The 15301-nt window shown below is 35.3% G+C and overlaps 1 protein-coding gene across 1 annotated transcript in view; it reads right to left on the bottom strand.

Moving 5' to 3' along the window:
• Nucleotides 1–656: 656 nt before the first annotated feature.
• The window catches only part of LOC128994586 (long-chain fatty acid transport protein 4-like), a 30123-nt gene continuing 15478 nt past the window's right edge, over nt 657–15301 (bottom strand). The window contains exons 5-12 of the mRNA XM_054419240.1: nt 14035–14236; nt 12844–13036; nt 10568–10711; nt 9586–9723; nt 5263–5329; nt 4959–5049; nt 3657–3810; nt 657–3013 (exon numbers count right to left, since the gene is read on the bottom strand). Coding sequence (XP_054275215.1) covers nt 2862–3013; nt 3657–3810; nt 4959–5049; nt 5263–5329; nt 9586–9723; nt 10568–10711; nt 12844–13036; nt 14035–14236 — 1141 coding nt within the window. The 3' untranslated portion in view covers nt 657–2861. The remainder of the gene's footprint in view (nt 3014–3656; nt 3811–4958; nt 5050–5262; nt 5330–9585; nt 9724–10567; nt 10712–12843; nt 13037–14034; nt 14237–15301) is intronic.

Below are 15301 nucleotides of genomic sequence, written 5' to 3'. Positions count from 1 at the left end.
CGCTCGCCCAAACTCTGACCGTCGAACGACAACAAACGGTCGGTGTGCAATCGTCCACTGCCACTGTGATCCACAACTGTCGGCCAATTCTTGGTTGCAGTGGCGTACATGACCAAATGGAGGTTGGTCCACACCGATATTTTGTTGGGTGTCGTTCTTACCAGTACTAATATAAAATATACTCTTACTAGCCTCATTATAATAGCAAGTCTTTCTTTTGATGTGATACACTTCCTAATTTTCTCACGGAGTTCGTCAATGAATGCAGCAGACATTCTGAAGTAGTTGAAAAAATTATTGTTATTATCATCATGCCGAAATTATTCAAAAAGAGAGTAGTGTGTTCCCTACTTTGCTTAATAGGGTGAATTCAGCACTTTCCCTTAATCCTACGCCGCTTAATTTGGCACCAAAGGAGCCACATTGCAACAAAACGTTAGGGATTCATTGTTTTACTATTTTAGAATGTTCGCCATGCAATGCCTACACTCGTCCAAGCTTTGACAAACTGCTCGTTTTATCTGATAAAGTGTCGTAATGTGAGTGAGGAATGTGCCACCGATACAAAGTCGGGTGACCGAAATCGTTGAGTGGGCGAGGGACCTATGGATTAGTAAAATACAGAATGAAAGTAAAGGGTCAATGTAAAACCAACATGTTCTCAAATACATTTACTACCACATTACATTAAAAAAGTGCCAACAAGTATTTAGTCAACAATACAGTTTACACAATTTTTTTTAAATAAGGTAAAAGCAAGTAGCAATATGATACTGAACGTACAACCTTAGCTTTACACAGTAAGCAAAAGAGATATTCGATTAAAAACAATTGTTCATGACTTTAATACACTACAATGCAATGGCACTACAGAATGTTTGTAATTATACAAGTTTTCCTTCATATGTACTTGACACAAATTTGAGCAAAAGGTATACTTTGAATCTGCATAGAAATAAAATGTCTTAATTTGATCTTTCTCGTTTACACTTCCAAGCCTTTAATTTGTTTTTACGCCATACTACAGTATTTTGATGAACTTCCCAAGCAAGGATTTAATCCAGAAAACAGCTGTTTGTCGCCAGCTTAATCAAATGGGGTTTCATTGCGTAGTACTGTACTGTAATGAGTTTTACCGGACACCAAACAGCTGATTATACTGTATTTGGCAATGAGTGGCTATAAACAAAAACATAACCTCTTTTATAGGTTATGACTAGTGATTGTTAGTCCTTTAGTTGGTGGTAATATAGAAGGATTTGTACAGATTTAGTGGTATGGCGTAAAATATCGTACGTCACTTGCAAAAAATTTGTTTACCGGACTCGTATGGTAATATGGAACGACCACACTCGTCCGGTAAACACCTATTTTCAGGACTAGTAACGTAATATACTATTACAGTTCAGTACATGTTTTAAAGATATTAGTTTTTTTAAACAAAACTACGCTTTATTATTGTACAAACTCTTAGGTTATGTTTTTGTTCAGACATGAATAACATTTGCTAGTGAAATCCTTTGCTCAATTTTAGCAGTCTGAAGATATCAGTAGCTTAGGTAAATACGAGTTGCAATAACTCAATAGTTTAGGGGTTAAAATTTCTTCTAATTTCTTATATTCTAACTCTAAGATTATAAAAGGTTTTTGTTTTCATCTCTGAAGGGGATGGGAGGTATGTAACCTTAAACCCACTCTTAAAAAAAACCATCGTATTCCTCATCTTTTATTGGAACAAAAATAAGCTAAGTCAGGGAAAATGAAATAAATTCTATCTGAGAGCATAGCTAAGAAAATGAGACTCTATAACGCTTAGTATGTAAAAATAAGTAATGTTATTCTATATTTATCAGTTGCAAAAAAATCCTTATCTACGTTGTTTGTGTGTAAGGTTATAAAAATATGAATATCTTTGAAATATTTTGGAATGTGAGTAATAAATGCCACCGATTACACACAAATATTGTTAATATTCTCAGTAGTCCCTTCTAACCTCGCCTTAACACAACTAAAGGACATTTGGTTTTCGATTGCACTCAATAGTTTGGATTTTCATTTTCTTAAATAACTACTAACCTTAAAACACTATATAAATAAGTAAACTGACTAAAATGAGACCAGTTAATCTGACTAAATCTGAAGTAAGTTTAGTCATGCAGCAGAAATAAATAAATATACAAAACTATCAAGGATTAATGCAAGTTTACAGCTTGACGTTAAACAGGATAATAAAAATTTTTTACCCCTAAATCCAAACAATAGGTCTACGTTTTTTAACCTGTTCGCTACCAACATGCAAAGAAAAATAAATTGAACGTAAGCTCTTAGCCTAGCATTAAACCACGATACATCTCCCAAGAATCCGTCACTTGGGCCGGCTTTTATGGAACACTATTCAAGCCCAACTTAACTAATACCAAGCTAAATTCTTCAAAGTAAAGCTTAAATATTTTTTACGTTTGTGAGGTTGCCTTGCTGTTTTGAATTATAAAGGGTCAAAACAGCACTGAGGTGTACATGTGGTACACCTTGGGGTTCAAATTGGTCTACAGTAATCTAATTTCTGCATTTTATGCACAGTAACCTATTCAAAATTAAACCAAGGCAAAAATGTGCTTCTAAAGAAATTTTTGTTAAAAACAAAAAATACTCTAGTCAATGTTTCCAAAATCAGCCTATCATTATTCTCCCAATGTTCCGTTTCTTCATTGTCCCCCTCAATCTTCCGGACTTGCATTTGGCAGCGAACTTGTTAAACGTCAGAGTATTTAGGCTTCCTGGCATCAACCTAACCTACTATGTACTCCCCTAAACCAAATTATCACAGGTGGGCAAGTCATTAGTTTAAACTTTTGTTGTCATTACAGTTTCATCTTCCCGCTTACAATCTGCCCATAAAGTTTCTCAGTCAAGGGTTCAAAAGCAGTGCCGTTGAAGAAATAAACTGGATCCTTCAGCGAAGACGGATTGTAACCTTCATTTTGCAGATCTACCTTCTTCAATTTAAATGTTCCTAAAAGAGAAAGATTTTGTTATCTAACTCATACAACTGTACAAAAATATAAACTAAAAAATATAGAGGAAAAACATCTAAAATGAAATACAGGTAGATGAGTATGTGAAGATAAGAGAAGCAGAAGAGTATGTTCTCTAAGTTTCCCAAGCTCGAAGAGTTCGAAGAATGCGTCAAAAGTAAATCATTGGTTTTTATGCCAAGAAAGGTATGATATTAAGTTTCCAGGTGTGGTTCCAGTACCAAATAAATCAACTATTATTGATATCTAAGAATTTAAGAAAACCGGATATGTAGTAAACAAATACCTACATAAAATACATATATTTGAGCTTGTGAAACACCATGTTGAGACTAATTTAGAATCAATCCCAATAACATAAAACCTCTTAGATAACTATGCAGCAATGCATATCAGCTGATTGGCAATAAAGTAAAAGAAAACAGGGATACCAACATATTTACTTGTTTTGTTGTAGAAAAGTACTTCACAGTACCAAGTACTTTATTAATGATTAATAATACTTTAAATATTTGGGATGTATTAACAAAATTATAAAAAAACACCATGTACAAAAAGTACAGTATAATTTTGTAGAGGTTGAATTTTTAAACGTAAATCATTGACCAAGCAAAAACTAACCAGTTAGAGGTGTAGACTGCATGACTCGTAAGAACAGAGGTCGAGCGTAAGCTGGTAGAGCCTTCCTCATACCCTCGGCCAGTAGAGTGAGCTGTAGAGAGTGGTCTGGGTCTACTACAGCTGCCATACCTGCACGACCCTCCACGCCAGGGACCTACAACATACACAGTCAGATGATCTGATATCTGCTTGTTTAACATCAGTCTTAAGGTCTCAAATAATGGATTTTAGTCATATTAGCAATCGGCAGACATCGGGAGCATTTTTTGAGGTATTTTGGCATAAGTATATCACTACTAAATTGAGAGAAAGCATGATAAAACACCACATAATGGCTGGCAGGTCAATGATTTTGTTTTGACGCTCTAAAAGTTTTTTAGGTGCTCTTGCTCTTTCATTGAGTTTTTTTCAATCTGGCACCGCAAAAGTCCTGAATTTGCCGGATAAGCGAGCTTCTACTGTAAGTGGTGTAAGCTGGCTAGGACTGGCTAGTTGAGATTTAAAGCAACAATTAGCAAGGAAACAAGGACCTTGCTTAAAACTGTAGAGGTGTTGAATTAACTATTAAGTTAGCTGAACCTACTAACATAAGTGGGGTAGCTGAGATAAGTAACTACACATAAACTTTTTGATGGTTTGAAACTAGTTTTAAAATGTATTTAATATTGTAATATTATAATGGTTTTCCCTTCTTTGCAGCACAAGTGAAGTCTTGCCTTCAACCATTCTTTTAGCTATGCTCACACAGAATATACATGTAAGGACTTCTATGAGAATATCAGTCTTACCTAGATTGGAAAATGCCCATTCTGGCACAAAAAAAAACACTAAACTTTACACACTATACACCAAAATCAAAATATTTTACTGACACTGACAGGATTTTTAAGGAAGGTTTGAGTTGGAGAAGTAGGTGTTTTTAATGGCGGCCAAGAACAAGAAAATGCCTGTGAAATATTCTGATATTTGTGTAGAGTGTAAAGTTGTGTGTTTTTGTGCCAGTGCTCTTTCCCATTCAGGCGAGCCTGTTATCCTCGGAAAACCTTTAAAACCTAGGCCCCTGTGCTCATGTTACATCTTTACCCTCATTTACAGTTAGTTAGTAAATGTTTAAGTTACTCTTGATCTATTAGCTTGTGGGACTTGAGTTGAAAATCCTGGCTAATGAAACAGCTGATCTTAGTCAGTAAAAAAGCTACACAGGTCTCACACCATTCTACACTCATCCTTCACTCATGTTTGGGTTAAAATACACACCTAGTCTCCATTCTCAATGATTGATAATAATAATTGATGTTTTACCTCCACTCCGTAGACGATGGCGTCCTTCAGTCCCACCACATTACTGATGACAGCTTCTACTTCTGATGTAGCTACGTTCTCACCTCGCCATCTACACAACCGTTATCTCATTACTTTACTGATTCTATGATTACTTTCAGGCTCAGATATACATTTTAAAATCCCGAATTGTTACACCAATGACAAAACACTTTTGGTAACAGTAAATGTAAGTTTTCATTGAAAAAATGTCTTATTTTTTTAATGTTTGTTAGATTTGAAACAAAAATTAAACCATACAATATGAGGAATTTACTAGGCTTACCTAAAAGTATCTCCTGTCCTATCTTTAAAGTAGAAGTAGCCAAATTCATCCCTCACCAAAATATCACCTGCAAAGAGAAACATTAGATTAGGCGTATATGAGGAGATAATGACAAACATACGACTAATAGGTTAACACTTTGCAATAGAACCACCGAACCACCCAAACCACAAACTAATACCCCCGCCGCAGCAAACCTGCCGACTAAGCGAATTTCCATTTGTCTGAATTGATTTTCGGTTAAATATATTTTAATAACATTAGGTTTAACGAGTACCTAGGTTTGCTGCTACAAGGAAACTAATAAAGTGTGTTTTTGAGTAAAATATTGTTAGCTTAGTACAAAATAAATAAATTTGCCAAGGTTGATCAAAATATAAACATAAACAAGCAAACTACAACATTTTTGACAATATTCTCCAAAAGAATAACATGGGAATTTTAAATTTACAATTTTTTTAATTTTCTCCGTTACTAATAACCGAACAAAAATACTTTTAAATACTAAATTATTATTTTTTTAAGCTCTTTAGAAAGGTCTAAAGAGAAATTGGGAAATTTTGTGTTTTGAGGGTGAAAAGTGAGAAAAACCAATTTTTACCCCATAAAACCCCCCGTAAAGCCCCGTTCCCATGGTCCGATCATGCTGGTTCGCGAACTCATTCAAGTTTATCCCGCTTTCCACCTTTAAACCAAATTTCATCAAAATCGGACACAAATTACTCAAGTTATCGCGTTCACGGACGTATATATATATATATATATCTTCTATATATATAAAAGGCAAAGCCCTCACTGAATCACTGACTGACTGACTCACTCACTCATCACTAATTCTCTTACTTCCCATTTACCTAGGAGGCTGAAATTTGGTACACCGATTCTTTAGGCATTAAATAGGAAAACTAAGCTGTTTTTATTCTGATCGGGCTCTCGGGCTCCGCCCCAGTGACTCTGGAGTTTCCCATGTTAACCTTATGCGAGTTCTCATATTTAAATGGAATTAATGAATCTTAACAGCTGTTTCAATTAAACATGTTGGTTCTGTTCTATGATGTTCAATAGCATTAAAGTTGCAATGATTACCAACAGGGTGCAGCACTATTATTTCTTTTACATTTATGACAACAGCTAATTTGCAACCAAAAGGTGAGTGAGCGTAGCGAACGAACTTCAACCTGGAGGCGAGTTAGCGTAGCGAACGAGCTAATCTGAAGGCAAGTGAGCGCAGCGAACGAGCTCTAACCTAAAAGTGAGAGAGCGTAGCGAACGAACTTTAACCAGGACGTGATTGAGCTATGCGAACGAGCTCACTTATGAAGTTAAACGGGGCAAAGCCCGCGGGTACAGCTAGTATATATATAAATCTATATATATATATACATATATAAAAATTTGAACGAATGGTGTTTTTGGCCTCTGGGGACATCAAAATGAAAAAGAAAATCGGTCCCGGGTCTAGGTCTTACCGTGCCACCTACGGTAATAGCTACTTCCCTATAGGGAAATTCGCTAATAAAGATATACATTTTTAACTAGGGTAAATTAACTATTGGTTTTGAAAATAATTTGTATAAGTAAATTAAAAAGTCTCTAAAACGTATAACTTAAATAACATTTATTATCTTACAGTTCAGAAAAACTATTTAGTTTTTCTTAGTTTAGTAGTTTATTATGTAGTTTTAGTCTTTGAAACCTATCTGGCCAAATTGGAAAAATAGAAAAGTGTAATAGAGGTGTCATGGTTTCTTCTATCTCCATATAAATAGTATGTAATAACACTACGTTACGGTTACAGATTAACTGGAACACTGGTTAAGGATTACACGTTTCAAGACTTTATTTTACAATGTCAGTTTTTGTCACTTTTGGACCTAATTGGAAATAGTAGTTTACGCAACGATTGCGTTAAGTGAGTCTTTACGACACGAGTAGAAAATTTAAGGCACGAGCCTTGGCGAGTGCCTTAAAAACTTCTACGAGTGTCGTAAAGACTATTAACGCGAGTTGCGTACACTACTTTACCTACGACCGTTTTTTTAATTACTATCAATCTGGATTTAATTACTAACAATCACTAATGATAACTTTTTAGAGAGGTTATGTTTTCGTGTATTGTCATTGCCACTGAAAGTGATGCAACGACTTGTTGTATAATCAGCTGATTTCCTGTAATTACGTGTTTGTTAAACTTCGTTAAATATTACATTGCTAGCAGCATTCTTACCATAAATAATATTGTATCAGGTACAATTCGGCAAATATTTCATTTATTTTTGGACTTCCACCAACTTAATTAAGAATACGCGAGTATCAACATGAACAAGTCGGATCAACAATTAAATTGGTCAACTGATCAGCTGATCAGCTGATTAGTTGACGTTCGAAGCATTACAATTTTAATTCTTTTCTCTCAATACTTGAACCTCATTGGTCCGTTACCTGTGTGGATATGAGAAAACTATGCGGATATGAAATGAAACTATGCGGATATGAAAGTAAACAGCTGTAAAGTGAAACTTTTCAATTCTAAGAACTGGACTGAAATGGCTACTTTAAAAAACGGTCGTAGGTAAAATATGTTTTCATGAACATCTTAAAACTTGATTCCTTACGTTTTTCAGATCAGAAATGTCATACAAATCTTTTTTCCCTAGTCCTGTTAAGATTAGCGGCTCTACTGAGTTGTCAGTGCTGGGGCATTCTTGAGTCTTTTTAAGCACAAGAAATGTGAAGTATTAGAAGATAGTATAAGTATTAGAACAAGAGTTAAGCCGGACTTATTCTAAGACGCACATGACACAACACGCACAAGCCAAGTTTCACAGTGCAAGCCACACAGCACACACTAATGCATGACCCATGTCCCATGACTAAACCCATGACTAATGCATTTGACTAATGCATGTTAGGATACAGTAAATGCACAACACAGTTGCCGAGACCGATGATAGTAGCTACTCCTCTGAGTCCGATACAAGAGTTGACATTTTTCCCTAACATATTTTTTTTATGAAATATTAACCCTTCCAGGGCTATGGACGGATATATCTGTCAATCTTTGTTTACTTTTTGGGCTGAAAACGGATATATCTGTCCCGAGATATTTCTTTTCTGGGATAAAGACGGATATATCCGTCCAAAAAATGAATTGATATACAATGTTTATAATAGGGTAATAAACATTACACTGCATTACAAATGGGTTATTTTGTTTTTGTGGTTGGCAATAATAATTGCCGCAGTTGTTTCCGCTATTTTGCACCATAGAGTGTGCGTAAGTAAATATTGTTGTCACTTCACACATGGATGTTAGTGAGAGATGTTTAGATTTTGTGTTTTATACTTTATTTTTTTTATGTTATTGAGCTAAAGTTACTAATGCAAACAATCTGAAATTTGAAGATGTTATTGAGATGCTTAATGAAAGTATGTCTGAGGGGGGTTTTATACTTGGCAGTGAAAATAATAGTATGGAATGTGATGGATATGATGAACCTGAAGAACAGTCTTTACGTAGTGGAAGTCTTGGCAGGGAATGGGATTGAGGACATGGGAGCGGAACTGAGTGGTTTAGATTTACTTCAGATTGAAAGATACCAACATTTTTATGGGGAAAATAAAACAAGGGAAGGAGTAGCCTAATGTTGACGGATATATCCGTCTGCCGCCCACAAGAATACTCAAGATTATTGGCAGTGTTCATATTTTGTGATTATCACTGAGGGCTGCAGACGGATATATCCGTCCACCTTATGTTTTTTGTGGGCCAAAGACAGATATATCCATCAAATCAAATTTTATTTTCTTCATAACTTTTGTGCAAAAATTATTTCAGCCCTAAGGAAAATCTTTTTATGATCCATGAATTATTTCAAGTGAAATAAGTACAAAACACAACCACAACAGTTTTTAATTTTTGGCAAAAAATAATTAAGCTTCATTTAATTATTTAATGTTTAATAATTTAATTTAATAATTAGCCCATCATTTAATTTAGCCCTGGAAGGGTTAATATTTAGTTTTGAAATAAATAAACAAACAAAATTTAATCAAAATATAAACAAGCAAACTACAACAGTTTAGTTTTTCTTTGAAAAAGTAATTTGGTAGTTTTATGTTAATTTTTTATTTTTTTCTTTTACTCAGTAATTATAAAGCTTACTATAAATCTATGGTATACAATACTGTTTGAGTCTCAGCATATACCCGGCCTTATTCTGAAAAACAATATACTCAATCACCTAAAAAGACATTTTTATCATCCATAATAATCCCCCAAAACGGTACAAATCCATGAGTTTAATATTATTATTTACTAACCTGAGTTAAAGAATTCATCTCCTCTTTTGAAGACGTTCCTCAATATCTTCTTCTCCGTGGCCTTCTTGTCAGCGTAGCCGGTGAACTGGCTGAAGGGGTGGGACTTCTTTACACCTCCGACAAGGATTCCTGGCTCGCCTAGGGTCACAGCGTAATGTGTTAAAAAAAAGCAATGTTTAACTACCCTAGCATTAAACCACGGCCACCTTTAACTCCAGGCCACGCCCTTTGAAGTGACGTCGCAAGTAGTGTTGTTACAGCTGTTTTGTTTGGAGGCAGCTTATGGTATTTGTGTATTTTTTTAGAATGCTTGGTTACTGTGCTATGAAAATATTAACTCCACTTTAAAAGTACTGAAATAGACTTTCAATTTAAACAGTTTTGGTTTTCAACTCTATGTTTTATTTTCAAAATTTTAATAAATTTATGATCATAATTTTAAATGTAAATGAATAATACGCGATTAATGAGCTGGTGTCACCTGTTTGCCATGTTACCTTATGGGACATCTGGCAAAACAACACTACTTTCAACGTTGCCAATTCTACCAGGCCGCGACCTGGAGTTAAAGGATTCAGCTGAATTTTATTTTGATGTAGTTTAAAGACAAGATACAATTTTATTCGTAACGAATCACTATGTCAAACCCCAATCAAAAGGAGGATACACTATTAATGGTTTGAAGAAACTAAATCCTTTTTTAACTACATTTACATAAGGTAGGATGTATCACTCCTACCTTATGTACCATCCAGGTAGGAAGAATCACATAAGGAGGCTTAAGTGTTTGTCCGATCCAAAGGTAAGAGGACTCGTCAATACGATTTCGACTGACTCAAAATTCTAATACGGGATCAGTTATTTCCAATTTTTGAAAAGAATCTGCTCATTCAAGCAAATTCTTTCGTGACTGAGTGCTCTTGGTTGTTAAAGGCAGGAGCAAGCAGGTTATTTGTACAATAGTTCCACCACGGGTATTTACCGTCATCGCAGCGTATACAGAATCCATCCTCTGTTCTTATTGGTTCGTTAGTCTCCGGATCAGCTTTGATCAGATAGTACGGGTTGAACACAGTTGCGAACCAAGGCAAATAACCAACAGCTCCAACTTGATTCTCCGTGTTAACTGAGAACAAATGTCAAAAAATACAGTTAGTTATAATGTATAAGATAGTTTACAAAAATTAACTTATCTTCCAAAATAAAAATAGCGAACTAGAACAAAAACCAAAGTAACGGAATTGGATAATATCCTCATCAGTTTTCTTAAATAATAATTCTGTTGTTAAACCAAACCCAACAAAATATCTAAAAAATATGTAAACTTTTGAGTAACATTTGATCTGAAGATGTGTTTGTGAACACGAAACAGCTGTAGTAAACCAACTACAATCTAGGATCACTTGACGGATACAGATAATTTGAACCTTTTGTTATTAAAATCAGTGATCCAGAGGCTATACCATAAAAATGAAATAAAGAAAATGAGTTGGTTAGTACGTGTTTAAAGTTATTTTCAGCATCCTGGCTTTTTGTTTCAGGTTTTTAAAAATATAAAATGTTCAAACTACACGTAATTTAAATTCACAGTAGAGCATATACGAGATAAATTGGTAGATGTTATTTACCTAGAACATCATCAACTTGTTGAATGACAACTACAAATTTGACAAGTGTAGATAGTTAATGAAAAGTGTGGTGTTATAAGCTACTCAAAATATGTATTCAAATACTTAGCACCTATTTATTTGTTATGTTATATTTATTGCATATTTTTTATATTTCATTCATGACTATCAGTATTATTTTAGTTAGTAAAAATGTTCTTGTTGTTGTTAATCTATTTAAATATTATATTGTTATTCTTATAATATGTATTTTATATTCTTATATTTAATATTTCTATTTTGAGTGAAATTGTTACAAGACTGTCACAATAGAAGACGGACATTTTCCCCTTGTTATATTTATTTTCTATTTTGTATCACTCTTGTAAACATCCTTGATGCTACAATGTAGTTGGCATGTGATGTTTTTTAGCATTGTCAAATAAAATAAAATAAATAAATTTATAGAATCCAACTGTTTATACTTTTATCCCTCATTTATGGGTATTTACAAGCAAATTTGTACATTTGTCAGCTTTTTAATGTTGATAAGCCAATGTTTCAAAAACATAATAAAAGTTCTGAACAAAATATACTTCAAAATTGTTACATTTTTATGGATGCAACAGGGAAAGTAATGAAGTGTGTTTTTTTAGTAAAATGTTAATAGAGTCGCTGATTAGCTTAGTATAAAATAAGGAAATTTTCCAATTCCAATCAACATATATTCATAAACAAAAACAATCAAACTACAACAGTTTTCTTTTTCTCCATAAGAATAATTTTGAAACTTTAAATTACAAGTTTTACATTTTTTTCTGTAACTATTTAGCGAACAACACTTCAATATACTTAATTATTTGCTTTTTTAAGCTCTACATCGTGGTTTAGAAAGGAATTGAAAAATATTATGTTTTCAGGGTCGAAAACAGGAAAAACAATTTTTTACTATTCCCAAAAAAAATGAACGGAATGAAATGAATGGAAGTTTGCTAAAATGAACTTTTTGTGTGAAATGAAAACTTTTTACATTAAGGAGTTTCCTTCAGCTGGTTATGATTTTACCAGGCTTAAGTCATAAAAGTCACAGTTCATAAACGTTTTTCTTGGAACAGACTTGACCTCATTTCACTGTTAAAAATCATCCCCCACCACTTCTTATACTCAGTCAGAATGTTAAGGGTCCTATCATGCTTGAACTACCCTGAGTTTAGTTCCGTGTTTCATCTCTTGTGTTTTGTTTTCTGTCATAATGTGCATACATTTGTCGTCTGTTGTCCATAAGCTTGGCCTTGATTAAGAGTCCTTGGAGACTAGCGGCACTCTTGGATAATTTCAAACAGCTGCTGGAGTTATTTATTGTCCAAAAATATTTTTTCAAACACCAAAGTGATTATAATTTAAATATCTAGTATACTGTGAGATTAGAAATGTTCTTTGTAGTTCTTCAATTTTTTTACGAGTTGGAACGTCTAGGCTTCAAGGACTCTTAAGTTGAAGTTTATTTGATCTTGTAAGTTCAAAAGTTGTAAAAGAGCAAGAGCTTTTACCAACCATGTTATTTAATAATTTGTTTTCCAAAGATTCACAAGAGCTGATTAGTCTTGGAAATAATTTCTAGAAATAATCTAAATATTACTCGTCAACTTACTCATGTTACAGTTGCCCTCCGTGGACCCGTAGAACTCCCCCACTTCTCGGATATTGAACCGTGAGACAAAATCTTGCCAGATCTGAGGTCGCAGTCCGTTGCCCATAACTAATCTCACGGCATGGCTTTTTTGACACTCGGCGTCCGGCGCGGCCAGTAGGAACCGGCACATCTCTCCGATGTACTGCGCCACCTAACACACACACGTTCATTATGATTAAACAGTCACACAACAATTTGACAAATATTTACCATCATTGAACTGATTATAGATGGGTAGCAGAGTGGTAAATTGTGTTCACCTAGTACTTAGCCTCACCTAGCCTTTTTGATGGTTTAAAACTTGACCTTGCTGGTCTTAATCATGATCCTGGCAAAGAAACAGCTGATCAGTCAGTAAGAAAGTTACACAGATTATCTCACTTTATTCTCTACTCGTTCACTCATATTCAGGTTAAAATGTGCACCAAGTATTTATTGCTGTCTAAAAGAATTGATTAATTGATTATAAACTGAAAATATCTACAAAACTCCAATACACCCTGTGGTCTAAGAGATTCCCAATTGAATTACATACATTGTAGTCTCCACGACCGCGACAACACCCGTGAGGGTAACTTGCAGTCCACATGACATTGGTAATCATCTCCCTCGACCGCAGCAAAACCAGTGAGCTTAACCTGCAGTCCCCGCGACTTCGGTAATCGTCTCATGAGACGGCGAAAAAACCTGTCATCGGCGACAATGGTGATCGTCTGCCGCGATTACGGCAACAACCGCGATCAGCCTTTCGGTTAACCGATCTCGCTCAGCAATATCACCCCAGACAGAAAACAAGTGACGGTCGGACACTAGGTCGGATATCCCGAGGAGTCAGTTAATCCGAAGTCAGATATGAGGGGTTCTACTGTATAATTTTGATTTTACAGTTCCCAAATATTTCAAAATATAGGATTTTCTATAGGATGTAGACTATTACAATATAATGGTTAATGTTACCATTTCTAAATTGTATAATAAATCAAGAACAAATAAATGATCCCTATAACCCCAAGGGCAGTAGGAGAACTGAAACAGTCCAAGTAAAGTCTCAGGAATTAAAGTTTTGTACATTTGAATAAAACTCCTCAACATACCTTAGAGGGGAAAAAATGCTATACTAGGTCTGACTCAGATTTTATTACTACTTACAGTGCATTTGTACTTTATGCAGTCCGTCCAAAAGTTGGAAACACTGAATTTGGGTCTGATAACAACAGTGAGGCCATTCAGTACAGCTTGGCCTACACCTAGACAACCTCCAGCTGTGTGATACAATGGTAGACTGTCATAGACCACGTCATCACTGTGCATCCACATCATGTTGTAGATACCTCTAGCCATCATGAAAAGCCTGCAACAGCATATAAGATCTGAAATACAATGTAAATTGACAGAGGAGTTGTTGGAGATTACCTATCCAACAAGCGCCAATCCAGAATGTTCTTTACTTAATCTACTAGTATTCTAGTTCTCCTAGTTCTTGCCCGATGTGACGATTAGTCTTGTCACAGTAGCCAAAAATTATTTTAAGGAAAATTGTTTTTCACTAAGTAAGAATTGTGTTATGTAATTAGATTTCTGTGAGCATCAACCGCTACTGAAGTTTATCTTCACATGACGTTAGTGATGGGGTAAGGTAATTTACATAGGAAAATTTTATAAGGGGTGAGGAGCAAAGTTCAGAGGTGGTTGTAAACAATATGATTACGGAGTTTCTATAGTGTTGGAATGCTTGATTTAGAGACCAATGTTGGGAGAGTTTTGCATGCAGATCACAGTTTGTAAGATAGGTCACTTATAGCGAACCTCTATAACAGACTACTGAGGACAACGGTGAACCCTACTTCTCGATTAACACGTTCGCTGCTGCCCATCAAATGGCAGGCGTAGCCCCAGTGCGGCGCAGCCCGCAGCGTCGAACAAACTCGATTGCCGGGCTATTGGCTTTCATATTTCGGTATGACGAATATCAAATAACGTGTGGTGATGTCCTGTTTCATGACAAGAGTTGACGTAGTTTGCTAAACACCCACAGTAGATGCCATTATTTTACAATAAAACAAAATTAATATAGCACAAAATTACAGTTAACAAACGTAATGAGTGATTCAAAATCCACCAGGTATAGTTTCGGAACGAGTAACGATAATTACAAATGGATTGCACCACAAATCTGCCAATGTCATACACGAAGCACGGACAAAAATACTCCGACCTACACCGGAGTGCGGCTGCACTCAAACGGAATAAGTTTGGCGGGTGCACATTACCGCCCGGGCGGCGCGCCGCAGCGTGGCAGAGCGCGGAGCTACCGCCCGGGCGGTAACCCGATGCGAACGTGTTAATACTTGGCAAGGACAACGATTATCCCTCATATTGTTTTCCTTATTATAACGAGACACCCGATGCCATTGCA

The sequence above is a fragment of the Macrosteles quadrilineatus genome, unplaced genomic scaffold (assembly GCF_028750875.1).
Source record: "Macrosteles quadrilineatus isolate MER2022 unplaced genomic scaffold, UCM_ALF_1.0 Scaffold_5__1_contigs__length_97177068, whole genome shotgun sequence".
NCBI classification, from domain to species: Eukaryota; Metazoa; Arthropoda; class Insecta; order Hemiptera; family Cicadellidae; genus Macrosteles; species Macrosteles quadrilineatus.
This window is presented reverse-complemented; position numbering and strand designations above follow the sequence as displayed.